A 25,274-nucleotide genomic window follows, 5' to 3' on the forward strand; every position below is an offset into this window, starting at 1 on the left:
CGGGAGGCAAAGTAGCCCAGTCCTCTTTGGGCTGGAGTGGTAGACAGTGCCAGCTCTGGTCACCAGGCAAGAGTGACAGCCAAACCAGGGTGATGGAGCCAGGAAGGCTTGGACTCTGAGCTGGCTCCAGGAGGTCTTCCCCCAAGGGGAGATACAGGTTCCGAGAGGGTTGGAGGGGTTCATTGGCAGATCTGGCCCCTACACACTGCTACAGCCATATGTAGCATGGTGATGAAGGGCCCAGACTCTCCAACCAGGCCGTCTGGTTTCCAGCAGGCTGTCTGGTTTCTTAGCTCCAGCATCTGCTTGCTGTGTGCCCTTGGGCAAGTAGCTTAACCTCTCTAAACCTGGGAAGTGCTCTCTGAGCACTCAGTGATGATAACCACGGTAACTAATGACCCTCGATGATGAAAGGAGTCTACAAAATCATCCCTCTGAGACACCCCTTATATGCGGTGACCATGGAGAAGGGTCAGGTCTGAGATCTCAGAGAGAGGAAAACACTCATAACCACCACCACACTGAGACCCCTGCCCTAACTGGCCTGGTTTGTGGGCCTGCGGGAAGGAAGGCTCTGTCCCGGGGACGGACAAAAAACTGTGCCCGCTTTCCCATCCCTCTCCTTCTTGCCCTTGTCTCTGCTTCATCTCTTTCTGTTTTGATGTCTCACATCCTTTTTCGTGGCCATCTCTTCTTTTCTCTCTCCATCTTCCGTGTCTATCCTCTTCACGACGACGCTGCCTCAAGCCCTTTCATCAAAGCCTGGAGCCTCCCAGTATCTCCGCCCCCGCGCCTGGTTGGGGGTATCACTGCGCATGCGCATCAGCGCCCCTCCTTCTCCACCCCCATCCCCTGTCGGCGTCTGGGCCTCGTCCCCTTCTGTCTCCCTCTCCTCCCCCATCACTTCCCCCAACACTGACACCCCATTACTCCAGTCTCCCCAGTCTCAGCTTTGGTCCCCAGCCCCATCAGTCCGAGGTAAGATGGGTAGAGGGGAGGCCCGCGGAGAAGGGGAGGGGCGAAGCATCCTGCATCCCGAGATAAACAAACCCGGGGAGGGGGCGGCCTAGACTGAGGGGCCTGACGCGGGAGGAGAAGAATGGGGGGCTGAACCTGGGGAAGAGGGGGGAAGTGGTAGGCGCTGGGCCCGCATACCAGGGTCCTCTGACGGCTGATGGCCGTCGCTATGATTGTTCAAAATCCAGAGCTGGGGGTGTGGGAGTCACTGGGGGCCTTGGAGCTTCTGGGGGCTCAGACCCTAGACCCTGTTGGGGGCTCTCTGTAACTGGCCTCTGTCTCCAGGATTGGCCTGAAAGCCGCCCCCAAATCTGCACCCGCCCCCCGGAGGGCCACTGAAGACCATGACTAAGACAGATCCCGCTCCCATGGCCCCCCCACTACGCGGGGAGGAAGAAGAAGAGGAGGAAGAGGATGAGCTGGTCCCTGAGGCCCCCAGCCCCACCCAGGAGCGCCGGCAGAAGCCTGTTGTGCACCCCTCGGCACCTGCCCCCCTCCCCAAGGACTACGGTAACCATCCTCCCCACCCTGCAATTTTGTTTGGAGCCATGGGTGGCCAGAGAGGTTGGGCTGAGCTCTGCTGGTGGTGATGGTGGGGAGATTCTGGGTGATTTGAAAGTGGTCTGGGTGAGTGGTGGCCATTGCATTCCCCTTTGGTTAATTTATTCATTCACCCGTTGGAGAATGAAACTGGAATTAATCCTAATCTTTGATTCATGACACATCATTCAATCATTTAGTCATTCAGCAAACATTTACTGAAAGCCTGTGGTGGACCTGGCTCTATGCTAGGAGCTGGGGCAAAGCATGGAGCCAGACAGACCCAGTTGTTGCCCTGAGAGAATTTACAGGCCTCAATGGCAACCACACAGATAAGTATAATGTAATATAAATATATAATTACAAGACATGATGAGAATTGTGTTTGCCAAGAATGGGATGCTGCAAGAGCTTTTTAAGACATGGTTTCTATGAGGGGTAACATTTGAGGGAGACCCAAGGATGAGTTGGGGTTTAACAAGGGAAAGGGGCAAGGGAAGGGAGTACCCAGAGAGATAACTGCAGGAGTAAAGGCTCCAAGGTAGGAAGGTGTGGAGCTGAGAGGGTATTTTCTTGGAGAAACTGAAAGTGTCTAATCATTCACCAAGCATATTTATCCATTGCTACTAGTCTGTGATAAGATTTATGTTGGGTGATCTCTATCATCTTCTATTAATGGTGAGTGACCCAGGCATCATCCCTGCTCTCAGAAGGGAACAAATAATAGATCAATCAGATACATTCAGATGGAGTGAGTGCTATGAAAGAAATAAAAGTTGGACCTATAAAAGGGGGGGGGCAGGGGGCAGCACCTTGAGACGGAGTGGTCAGAGTGGGTCTTTCTGACAAGGTAGCATTTAGGCTGAGACCCAGAGGATGAGAAGGAATCAGCCATAGGAGAGCTGGAGAAAGATAGTTCCGGGCTATCTTTTGCAAGTGCAAAAGCCCTGGGCCAGGAACGAAAGGCAATCTTGGAGCTGTAGTAAGGGAGTGATGGGAGTCGAGGTGAGGGTTTGGCAATGACTAGATCTGGGGGGGCCTTAGCGGCCACTGCGAGGATTTTGGATAAGTGTGATGAGGAGAGAGCAGTTGGTAGGGAGGTATTTAAAAGCAGAGGAGTGGCAGATCTGATTTATATTTTTAAAAGCTCCCTCTGGCTGCTGGGTAGAGAGGGTGGAGGAGGCTTTTAGAAGATGTTGTCTGGGAATCCCCAGCAGCTGTAAGTTCAAAAACTAGGCACCATGTTCAAAGAGTGGGCATCACTAGGATAGGGTAGAAGGGATGGCATCTGTGCTCATGTCACCCACTAGAGGTGGGTCAGAGAGGCTACAAGTTGACTTCAGTCTGATAGAAAAATAAGAACATTATCTGGGTGTCCCAGGTGACGAATCCACCCCAGGGAACTGGAAAATCTCCTTTGGAAATGTGTCTAGATGTGGCTGGGGCCTGTACCCTGGTGGAAGTCAGAGAGTATAGGCTGCTCCCTGCCTGACCCTCACCTCCCTCAGAATCTTGCTTCTAGAATGAGGAGGGTTTGACCACCGAACATGAAGGAATCTGGAAATGTGGTCTAGGACAGAGAGGGGGCTATGATGGACTCTGAGAAGAACTTGTCTATTTGTGTATCAAAGTTGTACAATTAATTCCGCAGAGATTGATTGATCACCTACTGCATGCCAGCTGCTGTGCCAGGCCTTGGGGAGAAGGGAGTGAACAAGGCAGCACAGAAACACAGTGCTTACATCCTAGCGAGGGAGACAAGTGAGACAGGAAAAGAGGGAAGGAGAAAGGGAAGGAAAAAGGAGTAAACAAGTTAATGTTAAGCAGTGGTAGGTGCCGTGATTACAGCAATAAAAAAGGTCAGGAGATGGAGAAGGGCAGAGGTGCTGATGTACACAGAGTGGTCTGGGGAGGCCTCCCTGAAGAAGTGACATCTGAGTAAAACCTGCAGCACCTTGAGAAGGCTTGAGGGAAGACTGTCCCGGGCAAGGAAAATGCCGAGCGCAAAGTGCCTGAGAGGAATTTGCCTGGCGTGTTGGAAGGACAGAAGGAGCCAGTGTGGCTGGGTGGAATGAGTGAGGGCGAGAGGGCAGAGAACACACCGGCCTCCGGTTTGTGCAGGGCCCGTGGGCTGTGGAGAGAATAGTGGTCGGTGCTTTGAGTGTGGTGGGAGCCAGGGCAGGGTCTGAGCCAAGGGGGGCTGTGTGTGCCGGGACTGTGGTTTAAAGAGGAACACAAAAGCTAATTCCTGGAGATGCTGTCTCTGTGGGTGTGTATCATCCGGATACACATCCAGAGCTATGTATCGTCTGGGAATTCATTTCCTCACTCAGTATGCACTGAGTTCCTGCCCTGCGCCAGGCCCTGTGCTGGGTGTTGACAATACCACAGAAAGCAACACACATCACGGCCTAATAGGGGGAGATGGAAGTTCCTCTGGGCACCACCCTGGCTGGCCACAGGTTGGATCCTGCCCATGGGTACGTTTTATGTGTTCTACACAGTATTTGAAAAATTGGGGAGATTTTTCTGAAAAGCCAGCTTTTCTGGCTTTTTGTTTTTACTTGAGATTTAACCAAACTGTGCCCATACTCGGCCAGGGCAACGGTGGGCTAAAGCAGTGGCAGCCTCCCTCCTCCCAGGGGCATGCAGACTCGAGGTACTGCACTCCCTCCACACTCATTTCCAGGGGTGCAGTTTGCTGCTCTGTGGGATTGCCAGATCTTCCAACTTTTCAAGACACATGGGGCATGCAGAGTTTTCTGTGAAACCTCCTGATTTTGAAACCTTATGCTGGCCAACAGAAAATGCCTGTAGCCCATGCACCATGTGGTTTGAGACCATGCATTAGAGGGCATTAAAGGCAAAGGCCTAGAGCTCCCCTGCCTCAAGATGGAAAGAGGAGATCAGCTTGCCTGGGATGACTTTGAACTTCTCACTGCCCTAGCCTTCACGTTCTTCGACCCCAATGACCCGGCGTGCCAGGAGATTCTCTTTGACCCGCAGACCACCATCCCTGAGCTGTTTGCCATCGTGCGCCAGTGGGTGCCCCAAGTCCAGCACAAGATTGATGTCATCGGCAATGAGGTAAGATACTTGGGAAGCCAGGTAGGGAGAGGATGGGGTCCCTCATGTATTTGGGTAAACCTCCCTGATTCCGTCCCAGATTCTGCGTCGAGGCTGCCATGTGAATGACCGTGATGGGCTGACCGACATGACACTGCTCCACTATGCGTGCAAGGCTGGAGCCCATGGAGTCGGTAAGGTCCAAACCCCCAAGCCACCAGCCCCCAAACCTAGGCGCCCAGACATGACACCCTCAGAATCACCCAGAATCCTGGCCCTCAGACCCCCACCGTGAACCCGCAGCCTAAGATCCCAAAGCACAGTCCCTAAGGCCTAGGGCCTTCCCCATGCCCTGGGCCCAGGCTTTGGAGGAGGGGACGCAAGCTGACCTGGGCTGTCGTGCAGGGGACCCTGCGGCGGCTGTGCGCCTTTCACAGCAGCTGCTGGCGCTGGGTGCGGACGTAACACTGCGCAGCCGCTGGACCAACATGAATGCGCTTCACTACGCTGCCTACTTCGACGTTCCCGACCTTGTGCGCGTGCTGCTGAAGGGCGCCCGGCCGAGAGGTGAGCGGGAGGGTCGGGGCTTGAAGGGAATGGGACCCAGGATAAGATGGGGGCTGGAAGCAGGAGGAGGGTGCCTCTGTTGTGTGCTGGGGGCCGGGAGAAGATGTGCTGGGAGATGGGGAGACATGAAGTAAAGAAGGCAGGGCAGCTGAGTGATGGGGCAGAACTGAGGTCTGGCCTGGGAAGGGAGAAGGGACCGGGATCCGAGATGATGGTGGTAGGGTGGAGGTAGGAGGTGTGAGAGACAGGGTCCAGATATCCATGACCCATCCATCCCCGGGGCTGGACAGGACCCTTCTGGAGGGGCTGGGCTCTGCAACACGAGTCTGTGGGAGGCACTCGGGTCTGCGGGGTTAAGACATGGACTTGAGCTGGGGGACTCTAAGGTGGCAAGGTGGCCTACGGGGGGCGGGGTGCCAAGTCCACTCACCCAGAACCCTCTCTCTCCCACACCCCAGTGGTGAACTCCACGTGCAGTGACTTCAACCACGGCTCAGCCCTGCACATCGCTGCCTCCAACCTGTGCCTGGGCGCAGCCAAATGTTTGCTGGAGCATGGTGCCAACCCGGCACTGCGGGTACTACATCCCTGTCCCAGCCCCCATTCTCTTCCTTCTCCTTCCTTCCCCACCCCCTTTCCCAGCCAGCGGAGGAGAGGGAGGCCAGAACTGCTTGCGTTTCTAGAAGTTCATTACAAAAATCATCTACTATACATTCAACAAATGAAATGATAGCTGGTGTTTACTTAGTGTTCATGATATGTCAGGTGAACTCTATTATGAGCCCTATTAGAGAAACTGAAGCTGAGAGAGTAAGTGATTTATCCAGGGTTACCCAGCAAAGAATATCTTCTTTCAATCTTGGCTGACCCTGGGGCTGTGTGTAGATAATATTTCAGGATCGTGAAAAAAGTTGAGACTCTCTGTGAATGAGAAGGTTGGTTCCCCCCATAAGCCCTCAGTATGATCTTTGATCTCCAAAGCATCCATTTCCAACACCAGTTACTCTGCATTATTCCAGGCTCAGATATCCTGGGGAAACATGGCCTGTGTTCCTGAAGCCCTGCCTCTCCTCATTCCCCATTGGCCCAGTTGGACACCTGACCCAGTACCACAGGAGACCATTTTCAATGTTCATCCCTCACATGGTCTCATTCCAGGCTTGGGATCTTTGGGGACATGGCCTCCCTGAGAGCATGACCTACAGACTGAAGTGTGACCTTCATTCCCTGTTGGCTCCACCCCTAGTTCCACCCTCAATTACTTGAAATCCCCAGCCTGAGGTTGAGGGTGGACTTCCCTGGGGACGTGGTCTACAACTTAATGCCTCACCCCTTCTTATTCCCATGATGGCCTAAGGGATGGCCTGGATCTGCCTTTGCTTTACATGGTCTAGGGGTCTCTGGGAGCTTGGGCTCGGTGGAGGTACAGCCTATGCCACTGAATTCTCACTTCCTTTTTTCCCATTGGCCCCCAGAACCGAAAGGGACAGGTGCCAGCAGAGGTGGTCCCAGACCCCATGGACATGTCCCTGGACAAGGCAGAGGCAGCGCTGGTGGCCAAGGAGCTGCGAACACTGCTGGAGGAGGCTGTGCCACTCTCCTGTGCCCTCCCCAAGGTCACACTACCCAACTATGACAACGTCCCAGGCAATCTCATGCTCAGTGCATTGGGCCTGCGTCTGGGAGACCGCGTGCTGCTGGATGGCCAGAAGGTCAGGGCCTGGGGAAAGGTGTGGAGAGCAGGAGTCAGCCCTCGTGCCTCAGAGTTGGGTCTTTGGACAGAGTGTAGACCCTCCCCTTTGTCCACCCCTCCACCACCTCCACCCCCGTCATTCCTACAGTATTTATTTCATCTAACAGTCATTCTGTGAGTGCTTCCTTTTGCCCCAAGGCTGAGCTCTCAGTCCAGGGAGGGAAGACAGATCTATCAGTTGACAGTGACAGCCCAGAATAGTCGTGGCGGTCATGAGGTAGCACAAACAGAGTGATCAGTGCAGCTCTGCACCTGTGAGTTACCCTGGGCCTTGTGATCCCCAGTCAAGGCCCACCTCTGCTCCCAGAGGCATCAGCACTTTGGGAAAAAAGGACCGGTCAGAACAATCAGGGGTATTGTGGGATGGAGGCACCCACTTCAAGATAAGGAGGAATGAGCCAGGAGAAGAAAAGGAGAAGGGATCCCGCATAGAGGGAGCAGGTATAAAGGCCCAAAGGGCAGAATCTTCATTTATCCAGGTATTCCAACTTTGACTTATTTATTTATCTAGTGTCCCTCAGTCTCTATGCGGACCCAGCCTCTCCTTGGGAATAAAGGGCTGTGTGTGAGCCCAGACCCACTCTTATGGAGCTTTTCTAATGAGAGACAGCCAATAAAGTAAATCCACAGTTAAGATAATTTCTGGTAGCAACAGAGGCTTTGAAAACCATTAAATGCTTGGATTTAGGGGAGCCTGGCTGGCTCAGTCAGTAGAGCATATGACTCTTGATCTTGGGGTCATGAGTTTGAGCGCCACATTGGACTCTGTGATTACTTAAAAAAATTTTTTTTTAACTTAAATAAGTTTGGATTTAGTAAATTTCCCCTGGCTGAAGGCAAATACAGTTTTAGCTGCTGGGGTGTTCCAAAGGCTTCTCTGAGGAGCTGATATCTGAGCTGAGAGAGGAGGGAGCTCACACACAACAATATGGAGACAGAGGAGACAGCAGGTTCAGAGGCCAAGAGGAGGGAAGGGGTAGTGTAACCAGAGGACGAAGGGGAGAGGTCAGTAGGGGGCTGGATCATACCAGACATGTAGGCCACCGGAAGGAATTTGAATCTAGTTTCTTACACAGTGAGAAACTGTAAAAGTCACATTGCGTTTCCTAATCAAGAGTTTTGCATGCATCAACCCTGCCTGTAAAGCTTTCTGTGCATGATCTTGTCAAATCCATGTGACAATTCTGAAAGCAGAATGGGTTGACTCTTCCCATTATAGAACCCAGAAGACTGTAGGAGGCTCAGAGAGGTGAAACCTTTGGTTTGAAGATAAGAACAATAATGACAATCTGCCTCTGAGAGAAGCAGTATAGTACAGTGGTTAGAAGCTCAGGCAAACCTCAGCTTTCCTGCTTTCCAGCTGGGGGACCTGCGGCCACTGATCCCACCTCTCTGGGTATCAGTTTCTTCATGTGTAAAATGGAGCTAGTAACCGTACCCACCTCGGGTTGTATGAGGATTAAACTAATTAAAATCTGTAAAGCCCTTAGAAGAAGCTTGGTGCATTCCAAGTGCTGTCTGTGTGCCAGGCACTATTCTGATCCCCACACCAATCCTCCAAAGTAGGCACTATTCACTCATTTTATAGGCAAGGAACCAGAACTTTGAGAGTGAAGCAGCCTCACACAATGATAATAGCCACGAGGGCTCACCACAACTAAACAAATTTACATACATTACAGATGTTTCAACCAGACAGCCAGGCTCTAAGGTGCATTATTCTCTCCATTTTGCAGACGAAACTAAGGCCTAGGAGGTCATTTGACCAAAGTTACAAGACAGTAATAGTCAACACTCGCTGATCCCTCACTCAGCACCAGGCCCTGTTCTGAGGCTATAACAGCCCTGTCCAGTAGACCTTTCTGTGATGATGGAACTATTGTGTCTGTATTGTCTAATAAAGTAGCCATAAGCCACATGTGGCTACTAGCCCTTGAAATGTGGCCAGTGCAACCAGGAAAACTAAATTTAATTTTAATTTCAGTTAATTTAAATTGTTGTATTTGGCTAATGGCTGTTTATTGCATTGGACAGGGAAGCTCTATAACCATTCTATAAGGTAGGTGTGATTTCTGTTCCCATTTCATAGATGAGGACACTGAGGCACAGTGACGTTAAGTCATTAGCCAATAAATGGTAATGTCCAAACAGATTTGAGCTTAGGGCTCCCTCATCCACTCACCAGGGATGTGCCAGGGATCTGTCATAGCCCCCCAAGGACCACCCCCGCCAAACCATATCCTCCCTTGTTTCCTCAGACGGGCACACTTCGGTTCTGCGGGACCACGGAGTTCGCCAGTGGCCAGTGGGTGGGCGTGGAGCTGGATGAACCCGAGGGCAAGAATGATGGCAGTGTTGGGGGTGTCCGGTACTTCATCTGCCCTCCCAAGCAGGGTCAGTCCCACCTGGGGCTCAAATGGGGTGGTGGTGGGGTCCACTCAGTAGTTCTGGTGCTGCTGACTGGGTAATGGGGGTAGGGAGATGATGACTGGGCAGAGGGCAGAGGCTTGGACAGCTCCCAGCCCACGTTCTGTCCCCGCAGGTCTCTTTGCCTCTGTGTCCAAGATCTCCAAAGTAGTGGATGCACCCCCCTCATCAGTCACCTCCACACCTCGGACTCCTCGGATGGACTTTTCCCGTGTCACTGGGAAAGGCCGCAGGGAACATAAAGGTCAGAGGGGAGCCTTCTGGGTAGGAGGAGAGCCAATTTGAGGATATTCTGGGGGTAGCCCAGCTTCAGTGACTCAGTTTATCCTCAGGCCCAAACTCCTGTTTTAGAAGACAATCTCTTGAGTTCTTCACTTCTATGACTCTGTTTCTCCTTTGACTTGGCACTGCCCACCCACCCCCAGTTCCTGAAAAGATCTGGGGGTTCTCTGCTTTCTATGACTTAGTTTCCCCTCAGGCCCAAGGGTTTTTTCCCAGTTTTAGGGAAGAATCTGTGGGGTTCCTGGATTTAGTGACTTGATTTATCTTCACACCCAACCCTTTCCTTCATTTTATTTATTTATTTTTAAATGTTTATTTATTTTGAGAGAGAGAGAGAGAGAGAGACCGTGTACATGTACATGCAGGTGAGGGGCAGAGAGAAGGGGGGAGAAAGAATCCTAAGCAGGCTCCATGAAGAGCCCGATGCAGAGCTTGATCTCATGATGCTGTGATCATGACCTGAGCCAAAATCAAGAGTCAGACGCTTAACCGACTGAACCACCAAGGTGCACCCACTTCCTTCACCCTAAAAGGATAATTTCTGGGCTCCTTACTTTTGTGACTCAGTTTTTCTTTTGACCCAAATAACTTCAGCTTTGAGAAAGGATTTGGGGGTTCTCCGGGTTCTTGACCCTCATGCCTAACCCCCACCCCCAGTTTTCTTACAGTTGAGATTGTTTCAAGCCTAAAGCCCCCCAGTTCTTGGGAAGGCTCTAGAGTTCCTGACAGGAGCCAGGACAGAGTTTCTACCTTGGGTCTTTTTGGGTGGCATGGGGTCCCCAGGGCTGGCATCTGGGGGCCCCACTCCCCCCCCATGTACCCTTTACCCCAGGCAAGAAGAAGCCCCCATCATCCCCATCTCTGGGGAGCCTGCAGCAGCGAGAGGGAGCCAAGGCTGAGGTTGGAGACCAAGTCCTCGTTGCTGGCCAGAAGCAAGGGATTGTGCGCTTCTATGGGAAGACAGACTTTGCCCCAGGTGAGGACAGTGATCTGGGGGGTAGGATGGGGGCAGGCAGGCAGGGCCTTGAGGCATCCTGACACCTTACTGCTGCAGGTTACTGGTATGGCATTGAGCTAGACCAGCCCACTGGAAAGCATGATGGCTCTGTCTTTGGTGTCCGGTACTTTACCTGTCCCCCGCGGCATGGAGTCTTTGCACCAGCATCCAGAATTCAGAGGTGAGCCCAAACTCTAACCCAAACCCAGGGCACTTCCCAGAACCCTGATTCCCCTGTTAGATGTCTCTTCCTCTTGTACCAGCAGGACAGTGTGGATACCCACCTCCACACCGTAGCTCTTTCTGGATAGGCCCCATGGGTTCAGCTCCTCTTGTGACTCTGACTTCTCCTACTCCTCTTATGTCTCCCCAGGATTGGTGGATCCACTGACCCCCCTGGGGACAATGTGGGAGCCAAAAAAGTGCATCAAGTGACAAGTGAGTTGGGGCTGGAGTGTAAGAGGTAGAGGAGGAGTGAAGGTTTGGGGATAGGAGGGTCATGGGTTTTCAGGTATATGCTGGTGGCAAAATCTCCAGTATTTCACAGGAGACATGGGGTCCAGGAAAATGATGAGACAGGATCCCAAAGAGGATAGGTGCTATGGGGTATGGGGATGTTAACAACAAGGCTCTGGGCAGGCACTGGGGACATGAGTAGGTATTGAGGGACACAGAATATTATTGATAAGAGGTCCAGATGGGTATTGGAATGTGGGGTCGAGGTGGGTACTGGGGACATGGACAAGTATTAATGACAAGGAGTCTGGTTGGGTATTGAGGGTCTGTCATCCTGTCACCTGAGACCTTGCCCTCTCCTTCAGTGACACAGCCCAAACGCACTTTCACGACAGTCCGGACCCCAAAGGACATCGCATCAGAGAACTCCATCTCCAGGTGTGTAGCCAACCCTTGGCCCACCTCCTGTAGGATGTTCAGGGAGAGGTTGCACAAGGCTGGTGGACACAGGGATCTGGACTTCTGGTTGGGGCTGGAAATAGAGGTTAGGAAAACTAGTGGCTAATCAGCCTACCCAGAAACAGTTTTTAGGGAGTGAGCTCCCACATTGAATTCTGGGGACTTTCACCCTTATGGGGCAGGTAGAGGAGGCAGAACACCTTCCACAGCACAGGAGTCTGAGAGGGCATAGCCAGACAAGTAGAGACAGAATCCAGAAAGGCCAAATCCAGATGTTCCCTGCATCAAGGCGTGATGGATATGATTCTCCTTTCCAGGTTGCTCTTCTGCTGCTGGTTTCCCTGGATGCTGAGGGCAGAGATGCAGTCTTAGAGGCCTGGATACCTGACAGAGTCACAGAGTCCCCTCTAGCATCTCCTGACACAAGGAGCCCCTGAATCACCCTGAGATAGAGATTCCCAGTAACACATCCAGAATAGAGACCCCATTAGCCAGCCCTGGATCACTGAGGCCCCATTATTAACAGATTCCCTCATGATAACCCCCAAATACAGACCCCAAGGTACCCAGAAAGAGATTCCTTGAGTGTAGCACCTTCAGGCTAGTCCCTATCCCCAACCCCTCAGAGCAGACCCCCAATAACATATTTCCACATCACCTCAAATGATGGTGACCTCTACATAATGCTCCAGAGCAGAACATTCCTGAATCATTCATTACTGGATCAGAACCCTCCCCCATTAACAAAGACTCCTCCTCTGTCAAGTCCCCTTGAAATAAACATAGGTCATGCATCCAGAGCAACAGAGTAACAGACCTACATTTAACATCAGTCCCCTCAAGATGTTGTGACCCCCCATGGTCACCCCAAAAGCTTACACTGCAATCAGAGACTCCCTACATTAACAAAGACCCCTGTTCTTACAGAAGAGACACACATTAACCAGTCCACTGTCACCCCCAATTTACAGACACCAAAACAGTCCTGGAAGTGCTAATTACAGGACCCCTAAGTCTTCCTACCCTCTGCGCCCTCAAGAAACCCCCAGTGCCTTGTATGAAGCCCACCCCACATGGCCCACAGCCCCTGTGCTGGTCAGGCTCCCAGAAAATTCTCTATTTTTTAAGTAACGACTTCCCCCTTTGGGGGACCCCAAAATTTAGAGGCCCCATTCTGTGACTCTCGGGATCCCAAACCCCAGAGTACAAGTCCCATACTCCCCTGTGTCCCCAAGTCCTACAGCCCCTAGAGGATCCCAAGGCCCTAACTACCGGGATCCTCAAATCATGGAATCCCCAAATCCCCAGGGAATCCCAAATTAAAAAATTCAATCCCAAGCCCCCAGGAAACCCCAATCACGGAGGTCCTTGTGCCTGGGATGGAGGAGACTGCAGTGAGGATATGCATCCCGGGCTCCCAGGGCACCTCAAGCCCACTTCATAGGCACCAGGAGACCCCAAACAGGAATTCTCATCCCTGGAAACTGGAGCACTTCAATGCCCTGAGTCGTTGGATCTCAAGACACCCAAATGCAAAGAGCCCCAGCCCCAAGGGAACCCCACATCCTAAAGCCTCCATCTCTAATTCATGAAGGGCCCCAAGGCCTTGAGGGGATCCCAAATCCTGGAACCCCTATTTCAATCTATGTTCTGGTCACAGGTCCAAAACACCAAATCTGAGTCACTGGCCCCAAAGGACCTCACAGCACTCGAGCCAGACCAACGGCCTGAGGGAGAACCTGAAGGCCCAGGGGGTCCAAGGTGGACCCGGGGCCCTGACCACCAAGGACAGCTCACGACTGCCCCTTCACTGCATGTCCCTGAATTCAGCATGACCCCTGTCCCCTTCAATAAAGATGTTTCTATGGTTTCTCTGTGTACGGTCAGTATTTGGAAAGTTGTGGGCCTCCCTCCGTATTGCTGGGGAAGTACGAGGGAGGAAGTCGTTCCTTCAATCCATTCTCCCTGCAGCTGGGGTATGGAATGATTCAGCCTGCGGGAAGCCGTTGTGATAGTCTAGTCTTCCAGCGGGTTCCCCTCCCATCTGGCCCCGTTCCAAGGGTACCCCTCCCATCTGGGCCCACTCCACTGTGTGGGCGGGTTGGGTTCTGGAGTTCTGATTGGTCAGTACCAGATGAAGGCCCGTCTCCGAAGGATCCCCAGTGGCTCAGAGGCCAGGAGGTGCAGCCTATCATAGACGAGAGTGAAGGGGCGGGGCAATAGTGGGTGAGAGCGCCGATTGGGTGGAAGGCGGACCCTTAGGACCTTTGAGAGTTCCCGTTGGTTTGAGAAAACGTGCGTCAGGAACGTGGAGCGGAAGTGACTGGGAAGGGAATGGGGTAGTTTAATTCGGGTATTGGAGGGGTACTCTGGTGGACGGTCAGATTTGGGGGTGGCTGGGGGGCGGAGATGGGTGTCTAAGAGGGCTGAGAATGGGGATCTAGGGAAGCTCAGATGGGAGTCCAGGAAAACTCAGAGTGTGGAATTCTAGAAAACTCGGGGTGGAGAGTCTAAGGGGTTCAGATAGGGAAGAAGGTTTGAGAGGAGTCAAGCTCCGGACTAAAGGCCCAAGGTTGCTACAGGGAAGGGGCGCTCGGGAGGGGAAGTGTGAAGGGGTCCGGAGTGGGGGGATCCGAGGAGACTGAGAGTGGACCTGTCTGAGGAGACTCAGATTGGGGGCACGCGGGTGTTCAGAATGGGGCATCCGAAAGGGCTCGAGGCGGCAGGAGGGTGCATGGGGAGTTTGAATGTTGTTAGAGACCCAGACTCATGGTCGCAGGTTTGAAGTTGTTAGGATGGCATCTCAAACTGTTTGAAGGGGCTTTGGGGTGCAGCCCTGGAGGCTATGTGTGGAGCTCTTGGGAAAGGCTCCCAGTGAGGTCAGAGGATATTCTCTGTGAGAGGCTTAAGGGGCAGAAATGTGTAGTTTCGTGGGCCATTGTGGGTGAAGTTTGGGGCAGTGTTCTGGGTACTCACTGTGTCCGGGTGGCTTTTGAGATGCTGAGGACTCAGGTTTTAGAAACCAAGTGAGTTTCACTGTAGGGCCAAGGTGAGGCCCTGGCCCTTGATAAAGCAGAAAATGGGATCATAGCCTGAGGGTGGGAGGCTTGGTGACTTCAGAGTATCCTCCCCTCCCCCACAGGACTGGGTGCATGGAGTTGGTGTCCATGGAGGATCAGGATGCCAGGGTCCCAGCCCTGGAACCATTCAGGGTGGAACAGGTTGTCAGACTGGGGGTGCAGAGGGTGAAGGTGGGGACTAGAGGGTGGGGGATAGAGTGGGGATAGGCAGGCCGACTCCTGAGTTTGTGGGCTTGGACTGCTCCTTTCCTCCAAATTCATTCTTACCCTCAGGGTACAGCCCCACCCTCACCCCCACTTCCCACCCCCAAAATGGGCATTAGTCCTTTGACTTCAGGCCCTAGCCTGTTTGGGAACATCTGGAGACCCTTCAGAGGGAGGGTCTGCTCAGTGATACTAGAGCCCCGGTGTAGGTTGAAGGGCCACACCTTCATGGGGATCTCTATCCTAGGCACCACCTGTAATCTACTATGTCCCTGACTTCATCTCCAAGGAAGAGGAGGAGTATTTGCTTCGACAGGTAACCCCAACACCCTTCCGGTTTGTTTTTCCCTCCTTCCCAGATCCCTCCCCAATCTCCAGGTTCTGTGTGAGAGTCCCTAAGGCTACAGTAAAGATCCTGGCAGGAAGGAGAGTGACATCCAGCACCCATCCCTCATCTTCCCTTTTCCTCTCTCAGGACCTGCTGGGGTGTGTCAGAGCTTTTCCCAGGAAGCTTAGAAGAAACCAAACTGATTCTGAGGAAGGTAGTTCTTATGCAGCTCAGACTCCCGGTGCTGGGATAGCCCAGTGCAGCCTTCAAAACAGATGTTACTGAGATCAGATTCATTATGCTAGAAACACGGTTACAAGTCTTATACCCTCTGTGCTGAGATAGCCCAATCCTGCTATCATAGAGAAAAGGAGGTTATAAACATAGGCTGAGATAGCCCGGTTCAGGCCCTTGAGGTTTGGGGAATTAGGAATTTGCAGTTTCAGATTTCTGTGCTGACATAACTCAGGCATCAGAATGCTACAGAGTAAAAACTCTTCCCTCTGCTGAGATGGCTCAGCATACACCCTGAGTCTTGGGAATAAGTTTACTAAGCTCAAATCACCTGTGCTGAGATAGCCCAGTATTCTGTATTCTATCCTTAAGGTTTAGGGAGAGAAGAATTTAAAAAGCTCAGATCCTTTGGAGTCTCAGACCATTAGTCGTAGAGCACAGATCTTCCCTGTGCTATCTCAACTAGTGTTGTCTAGTTTGAGTCCCAGGAATAAGTGAGCTACAGAACACAGACTCTTGTGCTGAGATAGCCCCTTCCAGCCCCATAACTGTGAAAGGAATGAGATTATCGAATAGAGTACATATTTCTTGGAGATTGCCTGTTCTAGACCTTTGGGATCTTGGCTGTGGAGAGTTTTCTTTCTTTCTTTCCCTTCCATCCTTCCTTTTTTTAAACATTTATTCATTTCTGAGAGACAGAGAGATGGATTGTGAGCAGGGGAGGGGCAGAGAGAGAGGGAGACACAGAATCCAAAGCAGGCTCCAGGTTCTGAGCTGTCAGCACAGAGCCCAAGGCGGGGCTCTAACTCACAAACTGCTAGATCATGACCTGAACCGAAGTCAGACATTTAACCGACTGAGCCACTCAGGCGCCCTTCTTTCTTATTTTGAGATAGAGAGAGAGAGAGAGAGAGAGAGAGAGAGAGAGGTGTGAGTGGGGGAGGGGCAGAGAGATAAGGAGTGAGAGAATCCCAAACAGGCTCCGCTCTTCAGCACTGAGCCTGAAGCGAGGCTCAATCCCAAGAGCTGTGAGATCATGATGTGAGCCGAGATCAAGAGCCAAGACACTTAACCAACTGAGCTACCCAGACACCCGGCAGTGGAGCATTTTCAAAGTACTCTCTGGGCTGAGACAGCCCAGCTTAGCACATTTTCTCCCTCAGGTGATAGGAGCAAAGAGGTTCCAGAAGTCGGGCTGTGCTGAGATAGCCCAGGATTCAGGAAATTACAGAGTGCACACTTTACTGGGTTAAAAAAGTCCAGTCCAGCCCAGAGCTCTGAGTAGTTTCAGACCACGATTGTGTAGCTCTGGTTCCTTTCCTTGACCCTGGTAGACACAGGGTAGAGGTCAAACAACACAATCCTGGGAACATTCTATCTCAGAGAATAATCCCAGAGATTCTGAGATGACCCATTTCCACCCCAAGTAGAGGGCCCTGTGTTGAACTGGGTGGTAGGATCAGTGAGGGTGGTCCTGAAAAAGGACTGATCCCCTCCCCACCTCCTAGGTCTTCAATGCCCCAAAGCCAAAGTGGACCCAGCTCTCTGGGAGGAAGTTACAGAATTGGGGTAAGTGTCCCTGCCTTGGGGGCATGGGTGATTTGGGGATATAGGCTGGGGCAGGTGACTCAGATTGGATAGTCAAGACACTGGGTGGGTCCATGAGGGCTCAAGGGGTTCCCAGGGCCAGGAGGATTCTGAGGGGTGAGTGGAGGTTCTGAGAGGTTAGGGATTTCCTGATAAGTTGGGTTATCTCAAAGTGTCCAGGGGTTTGGAGAAGTCAGGAAGCCTTGGAGGCGTGGGGTAGTGATCTCCGGAGTCACAGGTTCCCAAGGGTCAGAGTACTGCCAACCACAGGAATATCCCTAATGGGGGTTCCAGGTGCCAGGGCTCCTTGGTTGGGTGTCCTCAGGACCCCATTCCCCTCTCCCAGGTGGGCTCCCCCATCCCCGGGGGATGGTTCCTGAGCGGCTGCCTCTGTGGCTCCAGCGCTACGTGGACAAAGTATCTGACCTCAGCCTTTTTGGAGGTCTCCCAGCCAACCACGTCCTTGTGAACCAGTATCTGCCTGGGGAGGGCATCATGGTAACCACACACCTTCACCCCGACCCCCAGACTTCCGATACACCATGAGGCAGGGCCTTATGTTGACCCACCTCTACTCATTCAGCAGCCACATACCCCAACCAGGCATTCACCACCTCATCCCAAGCTGGGGTGCCCTCCTTGAGCCCCAGAGGGTGGGGGGGGGTGTGGACTCCTGCCCTGTCCAGCCCTGGTGCCCACTCCCCAGCCCCACGAGGACGGGCCACTCTACTACCCGACCGTCAGCACCATCAGCCTGGGCTCCCACACCATGCTGGACCTCTACGAGCCGCGGCAGCCAAAGGACGATGACCCCGCAGAGCAGGTGGGCCCTGAGACACTGCCCCAGCCACTCGTGGGCATTCTGACATCCCATATCCTCCAAGAAGCCCCAGTCCCTCCTGCTTCCAGGGTACCCCTGATACTCTCCCAGACACCTTCCCCAGTCCCCTCAAGGAGTACACCCATATCCTCCCAGACTTCAGACCCATCCATTTGCAGGGTGCCCTAGAAATGATATCTATAGACACCCCAGTAGCCTCACCTGCTAAATGAATGCCCTGATGCCCCACAGACCCCCTGGCCCCACATGTTCAGAGTGCTCCAATGGCCCAAGGTCCATATAACCTGTGTAAGACTCCCAAATACTCTCAACAGACACCCATATCCTTGGATACCCCAACACCATTTACTCATGCTTGTTCCTGACATCCTCTTAGACATCCTCTCTTTGCCCGCTGCACAAGGCTCCCCAACACAAGACTTCTCTGCCACTCCAATAGTGTTGATCTGCCTTGAGGGACACCATCAGATTCTTCTTGGGGCCTCAACCCATGACTCATTGCTCAAGGACCCCCCAGATATACTGACTCCCTTCTGTGGGGGTTGCTCGTGACAGTGGCTTCCCTGACCTTTCTCTCAGTGATGGCATTTCTGATACCTCATGGTTCACAGAAACTCCCCTAGCTGCTCCTTTTAGCCCTACATGCTCTTGGGTAGGCTGACATTCCCTTCCAGTGTGTGGGTGTCCTCAAGCATCCCGATGTCTGCAGACAGGCCCAGACCATACTGGCTCCTCACCACCTCACTGTTACTACCCAACCCCCGCCCTTCCTAGCTTCAGCCAAGCCCTCAGTCCAGTTCCACCGTTTCCTAGGACTGCAGATCCCTGGGTCTAAGTCCCAACCCCTTGGGGATCCCAGCTGCAATTCCCTTAGACACCCCCATCTGCAACCACGTTCCTGCCCCCTCCCAAGAGACTGCTTGCCCTCGCTCCCCGCCCCCCGCCCCCCCTCCCCCCCCCCCCCCCCCCCCCAACTGAGACCGGTAGGATTTCCCCTGCAAAGCTCCGTGGGAGCACACTTGCCCCTCAGCCTTTGCCCCTGGGAACTCGCTGACCCTTGCCCCGCTGACCATTAAATTCTGCTGACCACTACCCCCCTTGACTTCTGAGGGGCCCGCTGAGCTTCATCCCGTCCCGCAGCCCCGGTCCCCGCCCCGACCGACCACCTCGCTGTTGCTGGAACCGCGCAGCCTCCTGGTGCTCCGTGGCACCGCCTACACGCGCCTCCTTCACGGCATAGCAGCTGCCCGAGTAGATGCGCTGGACGCCACCTCCCTGCCACCCAACGCCGCCGCCTGCCCGTCTGCACGGCCGGGAGCCAGCCTGGTCCGTGGCACGCGCGTCTCGCTGACTATCCGCCGCGTGCCCCGCGTGCTGCGCACCGGCCTCCTGCTCAGCAAGTGATGCCAGGCGCCTGCCCTGCTCACATTCCCGGGCTCTCCACCTCCTGACAGCTGTGACCCTGTGACCTTGGAACCCTGGGACAGAGATGGCTCCCCCCTCCCCCCCCCCCCGGGTTATTTATTTTCCCAGTAACTTTGTGGGAACTACAGGAAGAGGCCCCATTTCAAATAAACCAACAAATATCTTTCTTTGGTTTTGGATGGAGTGGGGGGGGGGGGCAGATGCGGGTTCCTGAGGGGTACGGTGTCTGGGACCTTGGATGGTGTGGGTCCTGGGGTCAGATGTACAGGTCCCTGAGTGGGGCAGAATCCATGGCTCATGAGGGGTCAGGGTTGTATCGGGAAACCCCTTAGGTGGGATGAGTGGGGTGAACCTGGGAGGTTCCGCTAACTGGCAGGCTAGGGAAGAAGGAGTTAAGTGGTGCTGCAGCCACCTGAGCCGGGCATCAAATGACCTGAGTCCAGTTCTGCTAGTGAGGAGGTGGAGCTGAGCCTGCCCCCAGGCCTCTGGCTGCCTCAGGCCTGTGTGAGTCCTGCTGAGGAGGTCTGGGGGGATGCCCCTGGCCAGGAAAAGAGCTCTCACTGGGGATCCTCACTGACTCTCTGTCTCCAGGCTCCCAGCTATGGCCCTCCCCCCACCTCTGGGCCCTAGATTCCCCTCAGAGCCCCTCAACTACCCCGCTGGAGCCCCTAGGGAACTGGACATTGCTAGATGCACCATCTGCCCTGCATCTGGAGAGAAGAGAATCAGGTAGGGGCTGGCCTTTGGAACTTAGGTCCCAAAAGGGTGGGGGCAGTAGCAGGGGCATTTTGAGGGGGGAAGGTACTATGGCTATGATCACCTAGGGACATGGGAGGGGCACCTAAGGACAGGGGTAGGGTAGGGTGGATGATGGACACCTAGGCTCAGCCAGAGGCCTGTCAATGCCTCCTACCTCCCAGACCAGAACAGGCCCAGAAACTGGGGCAAGACTCCTTGGACCCTCCCGAACACTTCCAGGGTGGGCTGAGGGGCACTGAGCCTGCTGCTGGTCCCCTGAGATTGCCAGCACCCTCTTCCAGTGAGGACCCAGCTGGGGGCAGACACCGTGAGGTGAGCTGAGGTGATCCAGGCCCCCTTGTGCCAGCCCCCACCTCCTCTCCCCCAGAATTTGGCCTCCAAACTGGGCATGAGGTGATGATTCTGGAAAAGTGTTGGGCATCTGTGGGGGGAGGGACACTCCAGAAAATGATTCTTTACCAATCACTATAGAAAATCTTTATTATTTTGCCAACTGGGAGAGAATTAGCTCGTCATTGACCCTGGTGCGGTCCCATTCCTTGTGGGGATATCCAGCCCCATCACCCACTCTCTGTTCAGACCCCCAGGCCCCTTATGTCCACACTTCTAGGAGCCTTGAAAACCTGGAGATTCTGTCCAGGCCCGGCTCCACTGGGAAGGACTCCAGGTGGGAGCAGCCCTGGTGCAGACCAGAGATGGACTCTGCTACAGAAGGAGCCTGCAGAAGAGGGGTGGCAATGGAAGTGGGGGCAAGGTCTGGGTTGGCCCGCCGACCCTGACTCAGTCCCCTGTGTTCCCCAGCACCTCATCTCTGGCCAGGAAGTATTGGAGGCTGAGCAGGACAGCCTATCCCTTTGCCTGTTGGGGCTGGGCCTCCGGCTGCAGGACCTAGAGCAAGGCTTGGGGCCCTGGGCATCAGCCCAGAGCGGGATGGTCCAGCTGCAGGTGGGCAGTGGGAGGCAACGGTATGGGAGGGTGGGCGGGGCCTCAGGAATGGGTACCAGCTTCCTGGGATGGGAAATGCGTTTACTCCATGTTCTAGGTGTCTGGGTAAGAGAAGGGGGAAGGGATATAACTCCAGGTAGCTGATCTCTGGTGCTCCTGGTGTGTGGGTGGGGGGTGGGAGTGGTGTCCAACCTTCTGTCCCCAGGCCCTACAGGCAGACCTATGTGGAGCAGCTGAGCGTGTAGATGCACTGCTGGCATTCGGTGAGGGGCTGGCACAGCGGAGTGAGCCTCAGGCCCGGGCATCCCTGGAGCAGGTCCTGAGGGCCCTCAGAGCCCACCGAGACGGCATCTTTCGGCGGCTGTGGTGGCTGCAGGCCCAGCTGGTCAGCTACAGCCTGGTATGGCCCACCCTGGCAGTCAAGGTACCCAAGGTACCCAAGGTACCCAAGGTACCAATTCCACAACCCCCATGACTCTGTCCTCTGACCAGGTGTTCGAGGAGGCCAGTACACTGGACCAGGACTTGGAAGTTGAGGGGGACTTGGACGGGCCAGGACCTGGTGGGGCCTGGGGGCCCTGGGCACCCAGTGGCCTCCCTACTCCTGCAGAGTTGGAGTGGGACCCGGCAGGGGATGTTGGAGGCCTCAGGCCCTTGGGGCGAAAGACAGCCTGGACACCAGGAGCTCCCTGTGAGCTATGTGGCCACAGGGTCCCCGAGGGCAGGGGACAAGGCCTTGAGGTGAGAGCAGGTAGGGGACACCCTTCCTCCACAGGCACCCTTGGGATACCTCTGTGTGCCTCCTAGTAGGGTACTTCCCTTTCAAGGGGGTCTCGGTGGCTCTGTGTCTCCCTCTATCTCTCTCAGTGTCTCTTTCTTGCTGTCTCAGTGCTGTCCTCCCTCCCTCCCCCTGCCTCTCTCGGTCTCTGTGTCTTCCTCTATCTCAGCCTCCTGGTTTTTCAAACATTCCAAATTCACTCCTATTTCAAAGCCCCCAGACACATGCCCAGCTCACTTCCTCACTTCATTCCCGTCTCTCCCCAAATCTCACCTCTTCAGAGAGGCCTGTCCTGATCTCCAAACATTATCACTCCTTAACCTCTTTATTTTCTAACAGCACTTACCACATCTTGACATCATACATTTATTTATTAATGTACAGTCTCTCTTTGCTAGAATATAAGCTCCGTGGATGCCAGGACTTTTCCTATTTGCATGCCCACCACATCCTCAGATTCTAGAACAGTGCCGGCATGTAATGGACCCTCATTAAATATTTGTTGAGTGAATGAATAAGTAATGTCTCTTCTCGGTTTCTTCAGCTCTGTCCCTCTCTTGTCTCTCCCTGAGATATTTTTCTTCCCCCAGAATCTCACCTCTGTGACAACCCCGTCTTGGCCTTTGCCCAACTTTGTGTCTGTCACTAGTTCTCTGAGAACTCCCACACCTTTATTTCCCCACAGGACATGCTCATGTCGGGCTTCAGCCACCGGAAACACTTAGCAGGTCAGAGAAGACGCTCCCTGCTCCGGAAGCCTCAGGTGAGATGGTCCTCAGCCAGCTTTATCACTCTGGAATTTTGATGGCAAGTGACAGAAACCTAACCCAAATGGAATTACACAAAAAAGGGGATGTAATTTTTTTTATGTAACTGACAAGGCTGGGTGCTGCTGAAGAGATCTCAAATGCTGTCAGGGCTCAGTCCTTTCCTCTTTCAGGCTCTACTTCTCCAAGGTGGATTCTTTCTCAGCAAATGGCCACCCCAATACTCGCCCAATACTGAATACTCATTTCCCACTGGTATGCCCACCCAAGGAGAAGCAGGGTGCCACCTACCTGCTGGCAGCAATGTCCCAGGGCTGCCTCCCACTTGCCCAGCTTGGGTCATGGCCTGCACCCTGAACCAATCACAGTGGCCAAACTGATGGAGTGCTCTCATTGGCCAGATCTGGCTCACATGCCCAGTCGCGGAAGTGGAGACGTGTGGGGTCAGCCACATAAGAACCTGAAGGGCTGAGAGGGGGGCGGCATGATACCCTCCACCCACTGTACAAATTGAGCCACTGTTACCAGGAGAAGGAAGACTGGATGGAGGGCAGGCACAGATATCCACTACACTGGAGAGGGTTGGGAGGGTTCCAGGAAAGAAGGAAAAATAAACTCAGCCCCATAGGTCTTATGGTAGGAAGGAAGAGTCCAGAGTAAGTGTCCCTTCCATCCATTCTGCTGCTGGCTGCTGTCTCCCCTTAGGACAAGAAGCAGGCATCTCCCAACCTGCAGGATGTGATGTTGGAGGTAGACCCTGGGTGAGATGCTCGGGAGATGGGTCTGGGGGTGGGGGGTACAGGGGCTCATAGTGGCAGCGCACCATAGTTTCAACATTGCATTTCTCTTCACAGAGCCCCTCCTCCTGCATCCAGGTGGTCCCTGACCTTCCTCATTCTCCTCTTCCTTCTCCTCGTGGGTGCCACATTGCTCCTGCCACCATCAGGGGGGTCCTGCTGCTTTCCTGCCCGACTGGCCAGGACACCTCATCTGGTGCTCAGCTATGTCAATGGTCCCCCCCCAATCTGAGAACATGGCCCAGACATATGTAATAAATGGTCAATGTCCAAGGATGTGTCTTAGTCCATTTGGTCTGCTATAACAAAATAACAGACTGGGTGGCTTATAAACAATGAAGTTTATTTCTCACAGTTCTGGAGGCTGGGAAGTCCAAGATCAAGGTGCCAGCAGAGTGGCTATCTGATGAGGGCCTGCTTTCTGCCTCATAGATGGTCACCTTCTCACTATGTCCTCACATGACAGTAGGGGCAGGGAGCTCTCTTTTATAAGGATTCCAAATTCCTTTTATGAGGAATTCACTGTCACAACATAATTATTTCCCAAAGGCCTCACCTCCTAATACTATCACATTGGGGTATTAGGACTTCAACATATGAATCTTGAGGGAGGCACAAACATTCAGAGGATACTGGGTGTTTGAAAATTCAGAATTTGGGATGCAGTCCTGGTGTCTGGGCAGCCCCCTCCACAGATCTCTTTGCTTTGAGTGTACAACACAGAACTGAATCAGCCCATCTTGGATTGGGGTCCCCCAGGCCCCGAGGCAAAGATTCAAGCACAAGTAGTTTATTAGGGAGGTGACCCCTAGGCAGACTGATAGGGGAGTGGGAAAGTGAGCCAGGGAAGGGAGTTAATGAGTTGGTTGCTGCTCTGGGCATCTGGGGCACCATCCCACTAGGGACCTCTGCGAGACTGTGTGGGACACACTCAAAGTTGGTCCACCAAAAGGGTGAAGAAGTTGTGCCATTTATGTACCAGCTTCCATCTCTCATTGGTTAAGGACTGTTCCTGGAGATGTTAACTCCCCACCACTTCCAGTCTCTTCTGCCTGTCAAGGCTCCTCAGGCAAAGAGGCACAGGTGCATCCGTACAGGTTCTCCATTCAAACATTGTACATGGCGGGCTCCCAGGCTGGGCCATCCCTGGTGTAGGATTATGAAACCCCCCTTCCCCAGGGTCCTGATGACACCAAGCTGAATTGTCAGGGCTCAGTCCTGTAGTCTAGTCCCCAGCCTCAGGTGTCAAAGCTCATCTTCTCAGAGTTTATGCTATCAGGACAAGAGGTAGAACAGGACTAGACTCAAGAACAGAGGCAGAACCCTTGCTAGGCTCCTGGATGTACACTAAACACACAACCTTAATGCTCACAACCACCCAATGGTGTGTCCCCACTTAATAGAATGGAAGCTGAGGCTATAAAGGGGAAGCCCTGGCCCAAGGCCACACAGGGAACAAGAGGCTGAAGCCCAATTCCCACTGATTTAAGTGGAATGGGAACTGATTTGGGGGGGATAACTGAAAAGTTCAGGCTGCAAGGACAGCTGGATCCAGGGGCACAAATGATACCTCTCCCAGTTCTTTCCTCTGGTTTGGCTTCACTCTTACCTAGCAGTAGCCAGAGGGCCCCTCAAAACCTCTAAGCATACATCCCACCAATTCAGCGGCCAACAGGACAATCACTCTTCCCTTACAGCCCAAAGCTGGCTCCCCTGGCCCGTGTCACCTGCTTTCCTGGGGGCTGCTGTCAGCCCTCCCTGAATCATATGCGCTGAAAATGGGGGAGAAGTGAGTCTCCAAAGAAAACCAAGGAGCTGTCCAGAAGGGGGAATGGACACTGAGGGAGAGGGGCAGGAAGCAGCAGATTCTGGAAAAACCAGAACACAAACCTGACCTGTTTTCACATCAAGTGCATATTGTCCACACCAACACGCTGTCCCCAACCAAGAAAAGGCATGGTCTCC

The 25,274-nt window shown here is 53.5% G+C and overlaps 3 protein-coding genes across 11 annotated transcripts; all 3 read left to right on the top strand.

Annotated features, from left to right (window-relative positions):
• The first annotated feature begins 576 nt into the window (after positions 1–576).
• On the top strand, positions 577–13,434 carry CLIP3 (CAP-Gly domain containing linker protein 3). Its single transcript, XM_040446016.1, has 14 exons — positions 577–978; positions 1,303–1,527; positions 4,505–4,644; positions 4,724–4,817; positions 5,029–5,190; positions 5,649–5,767; positions 6,666–6,902; positions 9,202–9,337; positions 9,486–9,614; positions 10,485–10,628; positions 10,707–10,830; positions 11,023–11,087; positions 11,471–11,543; positions 11,882–13,434. Exons 2-14 carry the CDS (start codon positions 1,362–1,364, stop codon positions 11,934–11,936), a joined length of 1,644 nt encoding a protein of 547 aa, XP_040301950.1. The 5' UTR covers positions 577–978; positions 1,303–1,361; the 3' UTR covers positions 11,937–13,434.
• A 419-nt stretch (positions 13,435–13,853) lies between these two features.
• On the top strand, positions 13,854–19,428 carry ALKBH6 (alkB homolog 6). Of its 8 annotated transcripts, none has more exons than XM_040446026.1 (7): positions 13,854–13,917; positions 14,707–14,785; positions 15,096–15,164; positions 16,919–16,979; positions 17,323–17,495; positions 17,704–17,820; positions 18,979–19,428. In XM_040446026.1, exons 2-7 carry the CDS (start codon positions 14,717–14,719, stop codon positions 19,240–19,242), a joined length of 753 nt encoding a protein of 250 aa, XP_040301960.1. In that variant the 5' UTR covers positions 13,854–13,917; positions 14,707–14,716; the 3' UTR covers positions 19,243–19,428. The 8 variants fall into 8 exon arrangements, with proteins under 8 accessions (XP_040301960.1, XP_040301961.1, XP_040301959.1 ...); XM_040446027.1 differs by lacking the exon at positions 13,854–13,917 and adding an exon at positions 13,921–13,943; XM_040446025.1 differs by lacking the exon at positions 13,854–13,917 and adding an exon at positions 13,950–14,136.
• Positions 19,429–19,464: 36 nt separating this feature from the next.
• On the top strand, positions 19,465–23,582 carry SYNE4 (spectrin repeat containing nuclear envelope family member 4). Of its 2 annotated transcripts, XM_040446018.1 has the most exons (9): positions 19,467–19,767; positions 19,855–19,992; positions 20,184–20,334; positions 20,824–20,967; positions 21,173–21,367; positions 21,460–21,718; positions 22,431–22,508; positions 23,218–23,273; positions 23,367–23,582. In XM_040446018.1, the coding sequence occupies exons 2-9, from the start codon at positions 19,865–19,867 to the stop codon at positions 23,562–23,564; spliced, it is 1,209 nt and encodes a 402-aa protein (XP_040301952.1). In that variant the 5' UTR covers positions 19,467–19,767; positions 19,855–19,864; the 3' UTR covers positions 23,565–23,582. The 2 variants fall into 2 exon arrangements, with proteins under 2 accessions (XP_040301953.1, XP_040301952.1); XM_040446019.1 differs by lacking the exon at positions 20,184–20,334 and having other exon boundaries at positions 19,465–19,992.
• Positions 23,583–25,274: the final 1,692 nt, after the last annotated feature.

The sequence above is a fragment of the Herpailurus yagouaroundi genome, unplaced genomic scaffold, assembly GCF_014898765.1.
Source record: "Herpailurus yagouaroundi ecotype Mexico unplaced genomic scaffold, PumYag 194, whole genome shotgun sequence".
Lineage (NCBI taxonomy): Eukaryota > Metazoa > Chordata > Mammalia > Carnivora > Felidae > Herpailurus > Herpailurus yagouaroundi.

Coding starts and splice junctions, on each gene's coding strand:
- CLIP3 (XM_040446016.1), top strand. CDS start 1,362: ATGACTAAGACAGATCCCGCTCCCATGGCCCCCCCACTACGCGGGGAG. Junction 4,818..5,028: donor GGCTGGAGCCCATGGAGTCG/GTAAGGTCCAAA, acceptor GCTGTCGTGCAG/GGGACCCTGCGGCGGCTGTG. Junction 10,831..11,022: donor CCAGCATCCAGAATTCAGAG/GTGAGCCCAAAC, acceptor ATGTCTCCCCAG/GATTGGTGGATCCACTGACC.
- SYNE4 (XM_040446018.1), top strand. CDS start 19,865: ATGGCCCTCCCCCCACCTCTGGGCCCTAGATTCCCCTCAGAGCCCCTC. Junction 20,335..20,823: donor CTGGGGGCAGACACCGTGAG/GTGAGCTGAGGT, acceptor TGTGTTCCCCAG/CACCTCATCTCTGGCCAGGA. Junction 21,719..22,430: donor AGGCCTTGAGGTGAGAGCAG/GTAGGGGACACC, acceptor ATTTCCCCACAG/GACATGCTCATGTCGGGCTT.
- ALKBH6 (XM_040446020.1), top strand. CDS start 14,334: ATGGTCGCAGGTTTGAAGTTGTTAGGATGGCATCTCAAACTGTTTGAA. Junction 14,786..15,095: donor AACCATTCAGGGTGGAACAG/GTTGTCAGACTG, acceptor TCTCTATCCTAG/GCACCACCTGTAATCTACTA. Junction 15,165..16,918: donor AGGAGTATTTGCTTCGACAG/GTAACCCCAACA, acceptor CCCACCTCCTAG/GTCTTCAATGCCCCAAAGCC.